Raw genomic sequence first — 19,774 nt, 5'->3', positions numbered from 1 at the left:
CAGACGCTCGGGGACGTCTTCTTCTAGCTCAGCCCTGCAGTGAGCCCGGCCTCGCTGGCACTCTGGGTGCTGCGTCCAGGGTCCGAACGAGGCGTGCTCCTGGCTTCCTCACGTGCCGTCGGCATGAGCACACGCCGTCCTCAGCCGCCGTGGGCAGAAGGCATTTATGGGGACACAGAGCCAGCGGCAGCGAGCCCCGTGGAGCAGCACACCCTGCGGGACCCCACCTTGGGGACGGGGTGGGGGCACGGGGCCACCTCCCTTGCGGGCCGGGCCGTGAAGGCCGGCCTGCTGCCGCAGCCCCTTGGGCACGCGGGCGCCCTCCAGAGACCCACTCGGAGCCCGGGTCCCCGGAGGTGAGGCCGTGACTCCAGGCGCAAACGCAGGACAAGTCCCACCCGCGGCACCGGGGCCTCCTCCCCGTCCCTGGAATCCAAACCGCAAACCTCCTGCCCTTTCAGGGTAACGTTCTGAACCGAGCCAGCGGCTTTTCCCTCTAGTCGTACATCCTGCAAGTGATTTATTAGCCAGTGTGCTCCAAGCAAAGTGAAAAACCACTCGGGAACCAAGACGGTCAAGTTTCATCGGAGGAGTTTAATTCTCTATTTTTATAGATATCATTTATTAAATTAGAAGGCTGATAAGCAAAAATATATTTTACAAAGATAGATCCGGACTCTGCACCCCAACAGACACTCGAGAAAGCTCTGAGGATCGTTCCCGCCAGCACGCCGCACACGTGCCGCTGGAGGGGGTCTGTTCGCCGAAGGAGCCGCGGGAAGAACCCACGTGCACAGACACCGTGTCCTCACCGCCCTGACAGCGCCGGGGCTGCCACCAGAGGAAACGCCACCGACCAGCTCGCGGAGGGCGGAGGCCCCGGGGCCCCGGTAGCCGCCCTGGCTCGTGGGAGTCCGTGGCGGCCACACTGCGGCCGCTTCAGAGGAACCGTGCCGTCCCCCAGGAGGAGCGGGCCGCCACAGGCACGAGCCCACACGCAGGACAGCGGGGCGCGCAGGAAGAAAGGACAGCCTAGCACAGGCAGCCATGGCCGGCCGGGTGCAGGCTCTCTGGGACGCCACAAACACGGTGTTGGCAAGAAAAGGGGAGCAGAAGCGACAGGTTCAGGGTCCCTCTCCTGCCAGCCCAGGCCCTGTGAGCTAGCCTGGTGCCTGTCCCCGAGGGGAGCACGTCCCTGACACGCACAAACACCCCCACAGCTTTAAGGCAGAAGGCGGCACTGGGGCCCGGGGGGACCTGGGGTCCCGGATGCGTGTCCGTGAAGGTCGCCCCCAAGTGAGAGCCGCGGGCCTGCCCAACACTTTCGCCCGTTTGGGAAGGAATCTGCGCGAGGACGCGGGCCCAAACCGTCCGACGTGGGAAGTCCTGCTTCGCGAGAAGGCAGGGCTCCCACGTCCCAGCCGGTGGTCGGGACTCAGTGGAGGCAAATCTTCATGGAGAACCCTCGCCTGGTGAGGCCGCCACGCCAGCCGGACACGCTCCTTCAGGCTTCTGTGCGCCGACCCCGGGCCACCGCGCACTCGCCACTGGCGGCAGCATCCTCCAACTGACAGGTGGCCCCGCGTGCACCGAGGGCTGGACGGAGTCCGGTCCTCAGGCTGAGCCTTCGCAGGGCCACACCGTTGGGGGCTGCGGGGCCCACGGCAACAAGACCATCTGGAGGCAAGTGTGCGTGCACGCGCCTGGGCTAGGCAGTGCCCGAGACCCCTCCCACGTTGCAGATTTCCACAAGGTGTCCCCCACCCTGTCCCGTCCTGTGGTCACAACGGGAGCCTCGGCCGCCACGCGGTCCACAGCGCCGCACATGCACCCCTTGCCTCTAGGAAGCCTCAGACATTCATCGGTTTGCTATTTTTTTTGTCCAAACCGAACCCGCAGGACTGGTACACGTTTGCTTAAATCAACGTCAGTTGTAAGCCAACGGTTCCTGATACCCTTTAATGAACAAACACGAAGTACTGCCCCTTCTACTTTTCACCCTCGGTTTCACGTTCTGTTCCAAGAGCTGGTCAGGGAGCAGAGGGGCAGTCCCTCGGAAAAACAGCCCACAAAGTCGGCGTGAGACACAGCAGGAAAACGCCTAACGGGGTCCCTAGGGCAGCCCTGCTCCAGAGCCCACAGGTGGGGACAGGCGGGTGGACGGACATCAGCGCTGAACCTGCCGCTGGCCGGCAACACAGAGGTCAGCCTGCCCAGGACGCTGGTGAGCGGCCCCGGACCACAGACAAGGAACAAGGGACGGACGTGAATTTGAAGCTGGACTGGTAAAAACCATCCCAATCGGCTGTCGATGTTCTATGTGCCTGAAATACGAGGTCTACCCCGACTGAGTAAAGTAACCGCATGCCATCGTCAAACCAGGAGGGCACGGGACGCTTTCTAAAGCGCCGGCAGAGTCAGGCTGCTCGCACGGAGCGCTCTCGGGACAGCGTGCGGAGCAGAAGCACACGGCACTTGAAGACACACGTCCCTAAGCGGCAGGGGGGAGAGCGTGTGGACGGGACACGGCCCACGTGCCCACTCTTCTCCCGACAAAGCGAGGGACAGGCCCGCCCACACCCGCACCCAAGCGGTGGTGGCACTCAGTGGCTGGGGACCAACGACCCGCATGCATCCCAAACGAGGGTGAGGACTGGGGCTACAGATGGCTGAGAAAAGGCTACACGGGGCTCCTTCACAGGAACGGGGAGGGGGGCGGGGCCGGCAGGTCGAGAGGGGCAGAGGCAGCGTGGCGGCCGGGGCCCTAGGACTCTTCGCCCATCTGGAGCAGGGAGTTGATGGCCGCGTCCCTGTCCCCTCTCTGGGCTTCCAGCACGGAGCGGATCACCTCCCGGTCCATGTTGGGGAACATGTCCTGGATGGCCTTCAGATCCTCCTCGCTGCAGCGGGGCTGGGTGCTCACGGCCGCCGGGGGCAGGGCCACGGGCACCACGCCAGGGCCGCACACGGCGGGCACACCTGCAAGTGAGATGCGGTTGAGGGGCACCCGCGACGGTACCGACGCCCACACCGAGCTCCGGCCCACGGCCCCACGCACGACTCCACCGCCCGCGGCCCTCCTCCACAGCGGGTGCTCGCTATCCCAGAGCCGGGATGCGCCGCTCGAGCTGCGGTCTCTTAAAGTCCCGGATCATACCACAGGGGCCCGCCTGCGGGACCTGAAGGCCACAAAGCAATTCTGCCAGGGAACGGCCGGCACAGGGGGTGGACGGCCCCGCTGGTGACCACGGCGCGGGCCGTGCACCAGGCGGGTCCCTCTGCCGCCCACGAGCACGCTAGCGAAACCCGAGAGCCAGGCACGCACCCGTGAGCATTTCTTATCGCACGCCAAGCCGGGAGGAACCGCGGACCCAGCTCTCCAGTCCACTGTCTACAGGATGGATGGAAACACGGGCAGAACAGCGGCGGAGGATTTTCCAGACCAGGGGGCACCTTTCACCATCTCTTAGGAACTGGCGTCCTTCACGCCCTGGCTCCACGGCCAGCGTGCCTCCCAGGTACTACTTTGGCTCAGGAAAACCCGGAAGCAGAGAGAACTTCTGAAAGGCTCTTTCTTAGCGCTCCCAGGATCAGCTCCCCCGTGGGACCCCCACCCCACCCCTGCAGCTCATGGGTCTCTGCCTGCCGGGGGCGGGGGGGTAGCACCTATAGTTAGCCCCCTCCCGTGGGGGCCACAGCTCAAAGGTTCTGCCTGCCCTCCGGAAGCAGGGTCCGCAGACACACGCATCATGTACACACACACCCATGCACACGAACCCCGCAGGTCACACGTGCGCACGCACACACTCGCACATCACACTTCACTCGTCACGCACATGCACACCCTCCCGATGAGGTCAGGGAAGTCTGTGTTCGCAGCAAAGGAGACGCTGCAGCACAAGTTTCACGCAAACAGGGGCAGCGGGTGCAAGTCCTTGTTTGCGGGAAATGCGACTGGGGCCGGTGGCGCCTCGGTCCGAGACGTCCAGGCAGAAACGACTTCCTCTCCTTGGTAACTTCCTGCAACTCCATGTCCCAAAGCTTATCGATGCAGTCAAAAGAGAAGTTCAAAGTCTCCAATTACACAGAAGTCTGGCCTTTCCCAAAATAAACATTTTAGAGCAAACTTGAGCACAAAGTTCTCATTTATACAATGAACTAAGAAACCAGAAAAAGGCCAGCGACACATCTGGTCTCCTGAGAAGGCAGACTTTCCGTTAACCGAACGTGTCCTGGTGCTGCTGGCCGTGTGGGTCCCCGCACGTCCCCCCGAAACACGTGTGAGGTCCCCACCCGGGCACACGTGGACAAGATGGCCGTCGGGAGCAGCGCCCGGAGAAAAGAGGTACAGGCACAGACCCCAGGAGGGGCCGCGTGACCACGGAGGCAGAGGCGGCGAGGCAGCCACGGCCCAGGCCGCCTGAGCCCCAGAAGCTACAGGGGACCACAAGGGTCCCACCCCAGCACCTCTGCTGCCGACTCCCGGGAGCACGGCCCACCCATGCCTCGACTTTGTGCTTTGGCCTCCAGAAGGGCGAAAAGAGATTCCTGCTGCCTTAGGCTATCGCTGTCTGTGGGACTCTGTTACGGCCGCCCCGGGCGCTCATACCTTCGGTGAGCCCCACGAGGTGCCTGTTCGTCCTCCAACCTCCAACGAGGGGCAGTTAAACCGTAAGCTCACACAGACCCTTTAACCGCCACAGGGAAGGGCGCCACTGAGACCCAAGGACAGAGGTCCTCACGCTGACCTCAACGCAAAGCAGGGCTCCCCACGGCACTGTGCTCTGACCCAACTCCCCGCACCGTGCCAGCTCAGGTAGAGGCCACAGTGACCCGGGGCTGCCCCGCCTCCCTTCTCTCAGGGAGGGGTCGCCGTCCTGCCTGCCCACCTGCTGCCCCCTCTTCCGTTCTGCCGACTTTTACGGCCATCTACCGCGGGGGCTGGTGAAGTCCAGTCGCCGTTGCAGCCAGGAGCGGGAGTCAGCCAACAGCTGACATTAAAGTTTGAAAATTCAAAAGCGTGAAAGCTACAATCCAACTGGATTTTGCCGTACAGCCACAAATTGCTACTGTTATAAAAGTGAATGAACACGACACAACGGGAACATCAGGGCATACGGTTCACTCTGCCCCACAGAGCGTGATCTTTCGTGCCGATAACGCATACGCTAACGTGTTTAGAAATTACGTTTCCATACCTCGTCAACTTCAACTTGCCAACGATCAAGGGAAAAAAATCCTATATTCCACAGACGCATAAAAGATTCAAATGTAAGATCAGACCCTCGTGTTTGGAAGGGCCCCACGAGTCACATGCAGACAGGGCTCAGCCTCCACGCTGCACTACGAGAGCCCAGGGCAGGAGAAGTGGCACGCACCTGTGATGGGCACGTAGCCGACACCTTGCTGGTACACGGTGGGCATCAGGACCACAGGCTGAGGCGGCATCATCATGGCAGCCGGCAGCGCCTAGAACACACCAAGGACGATCACGGGGTCACAGAAGAACACAGCACACACTGAAACCTCCCGTGTGGCCCTGCCCACGTGGATGTCCCAACACTGCCCTGGCGGAAGGTCGGGGCGAGTGGTTTGGCTACAGGGGTTGTTTAGAGCCTCCCATGGAGATGCAATCGGAAGGGAACACGGTTCCGGGAAGCAAGTCAGTACTCTCTGCGTCAGCACCTGTAACATTTCCTGACTGCCTCTAAAATCTTAACTGCTCAACTATCGCGGTCACGATTCTGTGTTTACGTGAAAACTCTGTTAAAGTCGCGTAACGAGACGTTTGAGTAAAATCACATCGGTGTTGGGATTCGCTTTCAAACAGCCCAGGGACGAGCAGCGGGGACGAAATTCTGCCGGGCTGGGAGACCACCCTCATAGCCCGACCACCCCCGTGCCGCCACACCTGCAGCGGACTTCCTTGAGGCAAAGTGAAAACAAGGACACCACCACTCCCCTGGGGGGACAAAGGCAGTGGCAAGAGCCCAGGGTCCCAGACCCCTCCGCCCCTGCTTCCCACCCCAAGAGCAGCGGGTTGACGATGGAGCCACACAAGCCAGGGTACCCGAGGGCCGGCAGCTTCTCCCTTAAACGCCGTGTGGCCCTGAGACCCCTCTCTGCCACGGGGCGAGTCTGCCCCCCGGCCACAGGCCACCGCACAACGCCGCTCCTCCCGCCAAAACACCCGATACCTGCTGGCCAAGGTCCCGTCCCTCGGGGACAAACAGCTCCACTGAACTTAGCTGCCACTCAGCCTGCCCACACGGCCCACACCCTCACCGTGTAGGACATGACCAGGTTGATCATGCCCTCCTTGTCGTCACCCTGCCGGCCACTCAGGCTGTACCACTCGTCCTCCACCTTGCCCTGCTTCAGGGACTCGGGAATGGTGACGTGTGTCCAGGCGATGCGGTCGTCCATGGAGAAGGCTCGCTGAGGGAGACACGGGGAGACACAGGGGCCACCACTGCCCTGAGACCCCGCCCTCACCCAGCGGTCCCGCCCCACAGTGGCACCTCCTACCCGAGGCCCCACCCACAGCCTCACCCTGAAGCCCCGTCCCTGGGCCTGCCTCCTCCAAAGAGTTGTTCCTCTCCCCACCACCCCAGTATCTGGCCCCTGGCACTGTGCATACTTCAGCCCTGGTCCAGGCAGTGAGGGCACAACCTGGGGGGGGTGGGGGGGCTGCCCCTCTCTCTGCCTTGTACAGGTCCCCACCAGGGGAAGAGAGGACCCCATGGGGCCCCGCCCTCATTCCTGTAAGGTCAGGAGAGCCGTGGTCAGTGTCTGGAGATGCGTGGTCTCGTCTCTGCCCGCCCTCCCTGGATCCCTTGCAAGTCCAAAGCCCAGCGGGCATGGACGGGGGAAAGGAGGCACTCTCCCTGCTAACCATGCCCTCTGTTCTTCCCCTCCTGTTGCTAAGCAAAGGGAGAGATGGGGTAGGAGGAAGCAACCTGGAAGGAAAAAGAGCCGAGGGCACCACACTGGCGGGGGGAGGGGTCCACCTCTCAGCCCTGCTGCTGCCCAACTCCCTGTGACCTCTCATCCTGCCGACCAGAGCCCCCGGAGCTCCCAGGCCGGGCCGTGGAAGGCTGGGCTGTCCCACACAGGGGCCCAGAGGACCGGGCTCAGGAAGAGCCCCACTGCATCTGATCCCCCTCAGGAACACCCGGGGGGCTGGCAACTTGCCCAAGAACCCCACTCCCACCCAGCATGGGGTCTGACACACTTTACATCCCACCTGGTCATGAAGGCCGGCCTCCACGAGCCTCGGGTTTGGGGACGAGTTTGGCACTTGGGGAAGGGGAGACGCGTCAACACCGTCTCCACAGAGTGCCTGGTGTCCCTGTCCCTGGTGATGCTGCTTCTGAATGTAGCTGCATGGGACGTATACTCTCCCCCGCCTCCAAGGACACCCGGGACACCCGTCACAAAGCCACGACGTGCCCTGTGTCGGGGCACACCTGCAGCTCCTGGGCAGCCTCAGTGGCGGGAAGGTAGGGCACCCGTGGCTCTGGCATCGCCGTGCATGGCCTGCACCTGCCGGGCCCGTGAAGGCGGCAGAACCTCTCACCTCGTCAAAGATCTCCAGGTAGAAGGAGTCCACGCCGGGGGGCACCGTGCACTGGATGACTTTATTCCAGCGAGGGTTCTTGGCGCCATTGTGGGCGGTGGGCGTCTCGTACACCGCATAGCCCAGGCGCAGCCGGCAGTACGGGTCCATGCGGGTCATGCCGTAATTCTTGGCCAGCTTGGCCTGAAACACGACCAACGTTACTAAACAAGCAGCCGCCACCCGAGCGAGAGCTGCACGTCCACCTCAGCCTTCCACCCAACTCCTCACTTCCGGCATTTTCCCGGGAGCAGGACGTGGCTGCGATCGTGCCCGTGGGCAACGGGTGCAGCAGGCCACTGGTCAAGTGAAGGGAGCCGCTGGGCCACGCAGGGCAGCTACTCCGACGTCCCCTCTGGAGAGGCTGATCAGAGCCAAGGGCCACCCTGGAGCCACGGCCCGGCTTCACTTTCTGTCCTCCGTCCACTGCTGCGGGTCATGAGCCCCGAGGAGCCCAGCCTTCGGCCAGACAGGCTGCGTTTGCAGGGAGGAGAAAGCGTGGACGCGGGTGAAGGGGGAGGGCTCCGGGGGCCCAGGCGGCCGGTCGGCAAATGCTCATTCCAAGCGGGTTCGACTGGACCGTAACGCCTCCACACAGAACCCCACAGGGGAACATGAGGGAACAGCCCTGGCGGGGGCTGGGCGAACACCAGGGGAGGAAGGGTGACCACACAGGCAGCGGGAAGCCACTGGCCACGCCGCGAGGCCCAGCGGGCAAAGTGGGAGCCCAAGCCACGAGGGTCTGGGAGGACCGTGTGGAGGGTGCGGACTGGCGGCTCGTGTGTACCTGAGGCGACCCCATCGGCCCTGGGGGCGTGGCCAGAGTTAGTATCTGGGACGCGTGGCCACCATAAAACCCACGGAACTCGCGAGGCCCGACCGTGGCTGTCTGCGTATGTGTGCGTCTCCTCAAAACCGCGTGCAGTGACTTTCCTTGCTTCGCGGTTTTACAGGAAGTCGTGCTGACCAAAACCACTTTAGATCCTGACAGCGCATTTGGCTTTCCTTGGGATCCGTTCAGCAGCCAGGGCCGGCCTGGAGGGGCTGCCAGCCCACCCTCACGCCCTCACCTTCCCGGCAGCCGCGAGGCCGTCCACACACAGGAGCCCGTGCCCGTGCCCGGCCCAGAGCACGAGCCCGTGAAGCTGTTACTGACTATTCCTGCTCCTTCTGGTAGAACCTGGCAATTGTCGCTACTTTTCACGTCTATCGCTTCGCCAGCTATGTTTCAGGAGCACGCCTCAGCAAAGCACGCGTCCACGCAGAGAGTGTGGCACGGCAGCCAGGGCCGGCGCTCCCCACGCGGGACACCCACCTGCACCACGGTGACGCTGAGGCGGCCCACGGCACCCACCGCGCCTCCGTACTGCAGCTGCCGGGCTGCCTGCGCGTCCAGCTGCACCTGCTGCTGCGCAGCCGTGGGCGTGATGCGGAGGAAGTCCTGCGGGAGCTCGCCGACGTACACCTTCGGAGAGAGTGCAGGCGTGTTAGCGGGGTGGGAGCTCAGCCTCTTCGTCTACGCAGTGAGGGGCCCGTGGGTGGAGGGTCTGCAGCCAAGCGCCCCGAACCACCGCGCTGCCCGCGCCCACGGCGGCTGCTCTCTGGCCAGGAGCCCTGTCACTCGGGACAAAGGGGTCGCACGCCGGCCTCCCTGGGGGCTCGCCACCTGCTCTGGCCACTAACCATGGACTCTCCTGCTCACACCGGCTCCCTGGACAGTCTCAGGCCACGTCCAGGTGTCACACACCCTCTGCCTGCGTGTCTGTGATCTGCTTTGCCTGCTGCCACCAGGGCGAGCTGGGCCCGTGGGCCGCAACGTGCTCGTTCAAACACGGAGCGAGACGAAATTGGAAGCTGGGTTTCTAGTCACAAGGAAAACCCTCGCCTGCAACAGTTCAAGCTCAGCACCGCCCCAGAAGACAGAAGGAAGAGACAAACAAGAGCCCCAGAGACCTCACCCCTCTGCCTCTTGCTGAACCCTATGTCCAAGAGGTGGCCTGGCCTCCCGAGAAGGGCCCGGCTCCCAGATGGGGCGGGGACGCGCCGGGAGGGGGGCTGCGCGGTGGCCCGAAGGTTCCCAGAAGCCAGTTGTCCGTGAAGGGGCAGCGGCTAAAGCGGGAGTCGGTCGCGACATATGGCGGTGCTGGCCCTGGACGAGGCTCTCCAGGCACACACGAGCAGAGGGGGCGGCTGTGTCCCGGGGCCAGCAGAGCAAGGACCCACTGAGTGTTCACCACCCCGAGCAGCCTCACACCGCCGTCTCCCTGGGTTCAGGGTCTGGAATGCCCAGATGAACTACTGGCACAGCCCCTGGGGCCACAGACCCCCTCCGAAGGGAGCAGGGCCTGTCCTCGAAACGGGACACGAGCTGCGGCACAGGGCCAGTGCTGCCTGTGGTGGTCCGGGGTCCTCCTTAGCCGCCCCACGGGGACACCACACGGGACTCTGGACAAGAGCCTCCAAGCAGCATTATTTTCAAGAAATGCCAAGGGAAACCCCCGTGTGTCAGTGAGTTATGGCAGACGGCATTTACTGACGCCAGCCACTAGGGACCACTGCAGCCGTCCGGGTGCTGGATATCCTACGGCCTCAATTGCTGGAGTTCTGGACTTCCGGATGGACCAGGCATCCAGCAGAATTCCAGAAAGCTCCACACTCGCTGAGCTCACAAGCACCACTGGGGAAGCATTTCTCCCCAAGTGCCTTTTGCTGTTTCATTTCAAAAGTCCCCAGAAAGGTCTAGGTTCCTGTCGGTGTCCCCATCTCAGGCCTGGAGACCACCCAAACCAGGCCCGGAAACCAATGGAAACCAACCCAGGACCCCGGGCCCAGGGACTCCCCCCGGCCACTTCCCCCTTGGCAGCAGTCAGCTGGGTGCCCCGGCAGCTTTTCTCTGCCAAGCAAGAGCACACCTCTCCTGGCTGCACCCCACGCCAGGCCGTCCCACGCTGGGACGTGCGGGAGTGATCTCGGCGCCTGGCGGAGGCAGCATCTCATTCGTTCTCATTCTCTGTGTCTGGACCGGGCAGCCTGGAGGGGCCCTGAGTACTCATTACAGACTGAAGGGAAGGCAGCAACGCCCGGGAGGCCCGGCGTTGCCAGGTGAGGAGAGTGCTGCCTCCCAGGGGGCCTCCCGGCTCACCAGGAGGGCCCAGGGCTCGCCTTGCAAAGAAGGGCGCACGCCCTCCCGGAGGGCCGAGATGCTGTGGCCGGTTTCACGGCCGTGAGACCGATGTCAGTTGCCAGTTGCTGTAGGCATGAGCCACGTCCCCAGCCAGAGCTCTACCCAGCTGACACCGGGACGGATGCTGCCTTGCCGACCGTCCATGGGCCTCGCAGCCTCCGCCCGCAGGGTCTGTGGCCGGTGCCTGCACCCACGGCTGGCAGACGGACTCACGCACGCAGACCACATTCTCGTTTGGTCTGAGAGTAACTGCTCACCCCACGCCACATACCGCAGCTCGGAGGACCCAGCAGGGTGGGCTGTGGACCACACACGCATACGCAGGGATGGTGGTGACAGCGTGCTGCTCAGGCATGGGGATCGTATGTCTATCTCCTTCGTCCCATCATCAGTACGGGACTTCCAGAACTCATCTGGGCTTAAGGAGAACACTCTGCTTTTTAATTGGGGGTGGGGGAGGATAAAATTGTATCAAAGGCCAAAGACATAGTATTCTTTTCCAACAAGGTTTTAACGATAAAACTATAAATGTGAGACAAGGATTTTTATCACATGAATTAACAGCACAAACAAAACACGGGAAGGGAGAGAAGTGGACCCCATGAGCACTGACAGGCTGGGGGACACCAGGTTCCTGAGAAGCCCGGAGGACATCGTGTCCCGTGGTCTTCTCTCACCCGAGGGACGCATTACAGAACCCCCGAGCGGCAGGCCTTAGGCTGTCACAGTCCCCAGAACGAGCAAAGTCTGAGATGGCCCTGGAGCGCAGGCCACGGAGGACCTATGGCAGCTGGATGCCACGCGGGGCCCTAGCCGGAACCTGAGCCCAGGAGGGACGGCGGGAGAAACGTGGGGTGTCCAAATCAAACCTGCAGTGGCAGTCACGTACCAAAGCCAAAGCCAGGTCTCTGGCTGTGACCAGTGGACCTTGGTGACACGAGGTGCAGATATACCGTCTATGAGAGCACACTACAGCTCTCCACACCGTCTGCAACTGATCCATAACTCTAAAATTTCAGGTTTATTAGAAAAAATTCCAATTTAACTTAACAAGGAAGAAAGAGGAAGGACACCGTGCTTCACTTCCTACAAAGTAAAAATCTTACAAAATCTTGGTCATGCACCTGCTGCCCAGGAGCTACCAGACAGGCCTGCCCGCTGTCGCAGCCCAAGTTCGTCCGAGCGAGCAGGTTCCACCACCTTAACCAGTCCCTGCTCATGACAAAATGGTGACGCGTCAGGTGTCCCACGCACGTCCAGGCGCCGACATGAACCCTCCTGCCCCAGTGACAGTCTGCAAAGGCCACGGTAACACCTGTATTACTGACACGTATTAAATTTTCAGGACTGATTTTTGCCACGTTGTGATGGAGGAAGGGTCACGTAAAAACACATGCTTTATCCTGGCTCCCAGCCTGGAGGGAAAAGAGAACGATCACTCCTGCTACAACGTAAGTAACAGATCACATCTGAAAACGGAACCTGGCTCACATTTACAGGCTGAACACACGGAGTCCCGACCCAGGCCTGGGGCAGGCGGTCTCTCAAGGAGCGCTGCAAAACCACTTCTGCCTGCTGCCCCTCGTCAAGTCTAGGGCTGCAGACGCACCGTCTAGGGCTCCTGTCCCGTGCGCCCACTCGTGCTCTACGTACAAACAGGACTCTTCAGTTAATGCGGGGCTAAGAACGACTCAAGTTTTTACGTTAAAAGTTAGGTTAAAAACTGAAAAGCCATTGACACTTCACTTGGTATCCGTTTTTGCTGAGCAACCTTTAACGTAACTTATTTACTCACGTCAAATTACGCATACTCGTTAGCTCTTCATGCAAATGTAGTACCGACATACCCAAGAATTTAAAAATTCATTCAACTGTTACTTTTCCAGTAAAGGTAAAACATCCGGAAAACTTTAAAAAAAAAAATTTTTTTTTTTTCAACATTTATTTTTGGGACGGAGAGAGACAGAGCATGAACGGGGGAGGGGCAGAGAGAGAGGGAGACACAGAATCGGAAACAGGCTCCAGGCTCCGAGCCATCAGCCCAGAGCCCGACGCGGGGCTCGAACTCACGGACCGCGAGATCGTGACCTGGCTGAAGTCGGACGCTCAACCGACTGAGCCACCCAGGCGCCCCAAAACATCTGGAAAATTTTTAATGAACTTTTAACTTTCGCGTGATGTGGGAAAGTACTTCCTAATCCACTGCTGGGTGTTCTTTTCGGCGCCTCGGCTCGGTGGCAGGACAGAGAGATCCTGTGGCACGAAAACTAACGTGAGAGCAGCTGCCGCGAGGCACAGCGCCCGCGTCCCCCACCGAGTCCAGGGCAACACGACGCCCAACAAAACCGTGGCGACGTGCGGGCCGTCAGCCACGCCGAGGCCTCGGGTTCCTTCCGCACCCTCCGGGGGCTGGCATCCGCCGTGAGGACGCACTCAGGCCTCCGGACCCCACACCATGACCCAGAGGGGACCCCACACAAAGGCCTCCGTGGTCCCTGGCTCGTCCCACGGCTCTCGTTCCACACCACTCACGACTGGAACTGAGGCCGAAGGGGATGGAGGAATGTGACCACACAGAAACAGAAGCCCCTGTGGCCAAGAACCGCAGGGGTGCCAAGGGCCTGGTGGCGAAGTCAGGCGCTCACGGGACAAGGACCCCCGACCTCGGGACAGTGTCTGGTGGGCCAGGGGCCCTGGAGCCTCCCCGCGGTCCCGGAGGCCTGTCCTGCTGCGGCCTATCACACCCTGTGGCCTGTCCCCCCAAGTGACCGCATGGGGGGGTGGCTCTGACCCCCAGCCTGGCCGCTGACTGAGTCCCCACTGCAGGGGGCCGAGGCGCTGGCCCCAACGTCCCAAGGGAGGGAGCCTGGGCAGCGAGGAGCCAGGCCTGCCGTGTCTCTCACTGAGCCCCGCCTGGCATCCAACCGCAGAGTGTGACGCAGGTGGGCCGGTTGGACGAGGGTGGCAGTGTGTGGGTGGCACAGAGGCAGAGAAGCAGAGTCTGTCTGCTCTGAAGGCAGAGAGGCAGGGCTTCCTAAGGGGACAGAGGGGAGGCGAGGTCATCCAAATGTTCCAGCCTGAGTGCTGTGCAGGGTGGAACCACTTCCATACGGGACGGGGGGGGGGGGGGGGATGCAGGGGAAGGTGTGAGGGAAGCAGGGGCTGCCTGGCGCTGTCTGGAACCTTCTGGGGAGAAGGCAAGGAGCGGCAGGACACACAGATGTGGAGTTCAGGAAGGAGACCTAGGAGGAGGGAGGAGGCAGGCAGCCACTATGGTGTTGGGGACCCGAAGCCAGGGTCCCCAAGTGAACGAGGACACGCAGAAAAGGGGGAGGGGCGCCTGGGGGGCTCAGCCGGTTGGGCATCCAACTCTTGATTTCAGCTCAGGTCACGATCTCGTGGTTCACAGGTTCGAGCCCCGCGTCGGGCTCTGGGTAGACAGCGCGGAACCTGCTTGGAATTCTCTCTCTCTGCCCCTTCCCTTCCCCCTCTCTCAAAATAAATAAACCTTTAAAAACAATTTAAAAAAAGAAAAGACAAGGAGCTGGTGCAAGGACAGCCCAGGTAGAGACAGTGGCCTCAGAGCAGGGAGAGGCTGCTGTCCGCTGGCTCATGGGTGACGACCGTGCCCAGAGTGCCTGAGAACTCAGCCGGGGGAGCCTCTGAACCCTGAGTGCACCGCTGCCGTGCCCCTGTTCAGAACGCCCTCTGCCCACGGTCCCCCAAAGCTCAGGCAGCCTCCAGGGGCCTCCTGCCCTCAGCTCACGCAGCGGCCCTCCCAGGGTCCATAGCCCTGCACCAGCAGCTCCTCGGCCCCCACAGCATCGGGGCAGAGTGGTGGGAGGTGTGGGGGATGGTAAATGGTGCCCACAAAAGGGCACAGACGGCCGTGGGGAAGTGCAGGGTTCCTCGAGAAGCGGAAATGAATTTGCAGGAACCTAGCAGCCCACACGTTCAGGTGCTTCCTGCGGGTTGGGCCCGGGCCAGGCTGCATTCATGCCACAGTCCGTCCTTGCGCGAGTCGGGTGACCAGGCGCAGAGACGCCAGACAACTGGCCCACAGTCAGAGCTCAGTGTTGCTCAGCGAACCGGACTGAGACCTCCGGGCCCACAGTGCTGATCCAGGACAGGGTTGGGGGGATGGGGGGAGGGTCCTGGAAATGCAGGGGCGGGGGGCGGCTGCCGATGCCAGGGGAAGGACGGCACGTGCGGACCTGGACGACAGTCAGGCCAGAGCCCCGCACAGGCGAGAAGAGGGGCGGCGGGTGGCATTTCAAAACCAAACCCGGGACAGCCAGCCTCCAGCGGAAATTCTCAAAGCAAAACAAAGTGGCCCGGAGGTCTGAGGAACAGGAAGAGGAAACAGCGACGGCATATGTAACAAAATTGCACCCCTGTTGGGAAGACGTCCCTCAGGGTTACGTCCTGATCAGGAGGCGGGTAAATATCACTGACTTCAGACCCCGGTAAGTCTGCATGTTAAAGCTTCTACGATAACCACGAAGAGGGCAGAAAAGAAGAAAAAACTGAATTTCAAAAACTGTATTTAATCAACCCAAAAGAAGGAGAAAAAAAGGAAAAAATGGACAAACATACGTGCAAAGGAAAACATCTGAAAAGAACATGTGTATAAGTATATAAAATTACTTAACATGTTTCACTTAAAAAACAAAGACACTTCTTAGATTTGACTTTAAAAATCTATCATACTGTTGATGATAAACCAATCTTAAATATAAATGTGCAGAAAGATATCAAGTCAAAGAATGGGAAAAAAACCAAAAAACCCTAAGGCAAACATTCCCACGCTAACATCAGACAAAATAAGAAAGGTTCTGTGCAGCCAGTAAGGTCACCGCACCCCGACAAGGTGTGACCTACGGAAAGGTCCAGAATTCCGACCCTGGATGCAGCAGCCTCGGGCCAGAGCAGAGAGAAACGGGCTGCCCACCAGCCGTAGGACCCGGGCCAGCGGGGAGGGGCTGGCAGGGCAGGTGGGTCCACTGGAGCAGAAGAAGGCGTGCCACGGCAGACAGTGTGAGCAGGAGGCCCGTGGGCTCGCCATGGTGCCCAGAAAAGAAACGCCAAACACGAGCCTGAAGAGAAAACCACTCTTCCCTGCGAATCCCGGAAGTTCCCGAGCAAGAACGGAGCCTGATCAGCCTTTGCTGTACAACTGTGTTTCAGGACACACAGTCCCAGTTAATCACCACAGAACACGGGACAAAATACAAACACCACCCTCTGCCATCCCTGATGAAGTCACTGGTTCAGCAACAATTATCAGTATCTGCACACTGCTATTACATTTGCGACTTCTTTGCATTTACTTAATTACATGTTCGTTTGTTTACACTTATGTGCAAGTGAGAACGTTCTTACCACGTTATCTTTCAAAAACAATCATTGTCAAATGAGGCTGATGAGGACCCTGCAGGGCCTCAGGTCACTGGAACACCACCTAGCAGACCACCTTGGCTCAGGAGGGACGGGGGTATTCAAGGGGAGGGCGGTGGGCTCAGCCCAAACCTGCTGACTGATCAGCCCCTCTAGAAAGATGACCAGGGGTCATGCTCAGCCAGGGCCCCATCAGCCTGAACTCCGTGGGGGCCACCCACACATCTGTGAGGGAGCCCAAAAAAGCTGATGCTGCCTCTGACTGAGCCTTGATCCCCATCCCCATGAGCTGATGGCACCACCGAGTGAACTCCCCTGAGTTCTAACAAGACAGGGGGCCCATCAGGTGCCTCTCAAGAGTCTGTGCACTGGACAGAAACCCTGGAAAGAAAAAGGTTGTCGTTACAGGAATACCAGCACTGTTACCAGTGGGGCAAACAGCACGGGTCAGGGGCATCGCTCAGCTGAGGCTCCGGGAAGAAACCAGCCTGGACAGACAAATGCCAAAGACCCCTCTCAGCCCCACTGAAGGGACAAGGCAGAGCAGGGGCAACCCGGAGGAGCTAACCCTGCCCTGTCCTGGCCCCGCCCCGCCCGCCCCTCAGGCTTCCCTGAGCAAGGACACAGGAACCCCACGCCCCAGGCAGGCTACCCTTGGGGGGGGGGGGGGACCCTGCGGGAGGCGGTGGTCCCGGTGGTCGGACTTCAGAGTACCCCCAGTGAGTCCAGGCTCTGGGTCCCCTGGAGTGCTGGTGCGGCACGCTGGGATGGGGCCCGCCGGCATAGGGCTAACTTTCAGGACCCGGCACCCCAGCACTGACAAATGCTCGCTTCGCCACCACCAGCTGGGACGGCAGCTGCCTTCTGTTCACGGCCCGGTACCCGTGTTAGTCCTGTTCCTCCACAGGGAGTGGGGCTCGATCAAGTCAGTGCGCCCTGGCTAGAGGAGAGCCACCAGACCCGTAACAACTGCCACCGCCCGCCGGTGAGCCCAGAGGGGAGCGGCGGGCTGCGTGCCAGGCACCAGCTGTGAGAGCAGGTTTACACTGTAGCGACCGGATGATGAAGTCCAAGCACCAAACCCATTCGCTGCCCGTGGGCCTTTTGTCTGGAAAAGCACCCTGGCCGTGCCCGCTGCCCTCAGTGCCGCAGGCGCCCACCCTCTCTCCCTCCGGGCCTGCCTGCTCCCCAGCCCCAACCCCACAACGCCAGCTCCTCCCTCAGGTGTCACGGCTTGTGGCACCTCCCACAAGAACCCTACCCACCCCAACCCCGATAGCGACAGGCCACCTGGAGTTAAGACGCACAGCTCTGAGTGCGTGCCTCGTCTGCGTGCTTATGACCCGTTTGTTTCCCGTGCTGCGCTGGAAGAACCTGACGGCAGGCATACCTGGCCGCCCCAAACATCACGAGCAACGTCACGGCTGAGTACGTCACTGGCACTCAAGACCCCAGCCCCTGCTGACACCTCCCTGGAGCCCCCCAGCAGCTCTGGCCCACACGTAACGTTACTGCACGTGGACAAGCCGTGTGCTGCACACCCACACGCGGGTGCAGGCCACACAAGTGTCACACACGCCAGGAGACAGCGCACACCGAGGAAGTCAGACCTGGAACCCTGGGAGGGCACAGACCCCATACGTGTGAGCACTGACACTCCTACTCGCTCGCTATGGGGTGACGGGGCTTCCGCTGTGTGCTGTCACCGCGCCGAATGTCCCCTCGGTACCGGGACGCGCTCACCTTCCCTGACTGCTCCCTTCACACAGGACACCGAGCCCAGCTTTGTATGTGTTTACACTCAGTCTCGTGCCACCAGTGAAGTTCCGCACAAGTTCCCAGGAGGGAAAGGAGCTCCCAGGAGGCTGGGGACACGTGACAGGCCAGGAGCCCACTGCTCCTGGGAGGAGGATGTGGGAAGAGAGACAAGCTGCTGATGTGGTCCCTTGCTTCTCGGATCACCCAGTTGCATAAAATGGGAACCTGCTGGCAGTGAGCCCGCCCGCGGTAAGTCACTGAAGACGGAAAGACGGACACACTGCGAGGAGGGGCCCAGAACTCCCTCACAGGCTCTGGACGCTTCCACGCTCAGGTCTGATAAGCGTCTCGACCTAAAGCGGGCTTCTAACAAAACCTGGTTTTCCTTTCAAGCTCGGGAACAACGTTCTGAGAAGATTCTCCTCTAGTGTGCACAAACAGGATTCATCCACGTCCCCTCTGGACCACGAGAAGCCCTGCTACCTGGGAGCCTACACGCAGGAGCTGACTTAACTGAAAGCACAAGAAGGTATCCCATCAGAGGAACTTTTTCCTACTCAAAAGGGCCAAAACAGTCCTCTACTGTCCGTGTTGAGCTGCTGTTGATAAAAACCTCCCCGTTTGTGACAACCTGTCCCTGATGCAGTCTGAATGAGCTGCTGGGAAGCCGCCTCACCCTGGAGCCATCCTGAGCCAGTCTACACTTGCTCTCCTGCAACAGCCCAATGAGCTTTGGGGACCAGACAGGAGCCCTCAGAACGAGAACTGAGAAGGTCCCTCCCAGGGCCTCGGTTCCCACCCTCTCATTTGCAAAACAAAGAAAAAATAAACAACCACAGGGTTCCAGAAGTGGTCTCTGACCCGGGAAGCGGCTTGTGAACCTCACACTGCCTGGGAGAAGCGCAGGGACCATCTGGGGTTCAGGGTCGTCCTCTATAGAGAGACAGTCTGGAGAAGCCTCCTTCATGTGAGGACCATCCGGGGTGCGAGGGACCTCCTCTACCCGGGGTGCGGGGTGGCACCCACCGGGGTGCGGGGGGCCTTCTCCGTCAGGGGGACCCAGCCGGGTGCAGGCGGCCTCCCCCGTCCAGGGAACCCACCGAGAGTGCGGGGCGGGGGGCCTGCTCCGCCCGGGGTGCGGGGCCTCCCCCGTTCCGGGCCGGCCCCGCCGCGCTGCCGCCCCGCCCGGAGCCCGTCGTCGGGCCCTCCCAGAGGCTCCGGAGACTGCCGCTCCCCGCTCCCCGTCCCCCGCCCGGACCCTCACCGGCCCGCGCTGCGTGCTGACGGTGGTCGCCATGGTGCTACGCGGCCTCCGCCTCGCCCACCGGGAGCGGACGCGCCCGCAACCCTCGGCGCCGGAGTCTGCGACGCCGACTGCTGTCCCCGCGAGGCCGCCGCCGCCGCCGCCGCCGCCGCCGCCGCTGCCGCCGCCTCGGTCAGCTGACGGCCGGCCCCGCCCCCGCACCGCCCACTGCGCAGGCGCCGAGTCCGCCCCACCCCTTCCGGCGCCGCACGCACGCACGCACGCACGCGCGCTCCCGGCAGGCGCCTGCGTAGCTGATCTCTCCGGGCCGCAGCCCCGCGAAATGGCTCCCGAGTTGGCCGTGTGCGCATGCGCGCCGGCCGGTCGCGCCGATCACGTGGCTGGCAGAGGCCTCGCAGGGCGCGCGGCTCTGCTGCAGTGGAGCGGAGGGGCAGCCAGGGGCTGGGGCGGGTGACTTCAGGATTCTCCACCTCGGAGCCTCCGAGCGGAGCGGAGGGAAAGCGACCGGGTAGCCCTGCAGCTGCCCCAAATTCTCGGGGCGGGGGAGCCCTTA

The 19,774-nt window shown here is 61.6% G+C and overlaps 1 protein-coding gene across 1 annotated transcript; it reads right to left on the bottom strand.

The window, feature by feature from the left end:
• Positions 1-574: 574 nt before the first annotated feature.
• Positions 575-19,452, bottom strand: LOC122484148 (toll interacting protein). The gene is made up of 6 exons (XM_043582067.1): positions 19,222-19,452; positions 8,934-9,083; positions 7,580-7,762; positions 6,286-6,438; positions 5,379-5,469; positions 575-2,979 (listed from the first exon to the last, which is right to left on the bottom strand). The coding sequence occupies exons 1-6, from the start codon at positions 19,252-19,254 to the stop codon at positions 2,765-2,767; spliced, it is 825 nt and encodes a 274-aa protein (XP_043438002.1). The 5' UTR covers positions 19,255-19,452; the 3' UTR covers positions 575-2,764.
• Positions 19,453-19,774: the final 322 nt, after the last annotated feature.

The sequence above is a fragment of the Prionailurus bengalensis genome, chromosome D1 (assembly GCF_016509475.1).
Source record: "Prionailurus bengalensis isolate Pbe53 chromosome D1, Fcat_Pben_1.1_paternal_pri, whole genome shotgun sequence".
NCBI classification, from domain to species: Eukaryota; Metazoa; Chordata; class Mammalia; order Carnivora; family Felidae; genus Prionailurus; species Prionailurus bengalensis.
The sequence above is the reverse complement of the archived record's forward strand: the minus strand, read 5'-3'. Positions and strand labels throughout refer to the sequence as shown.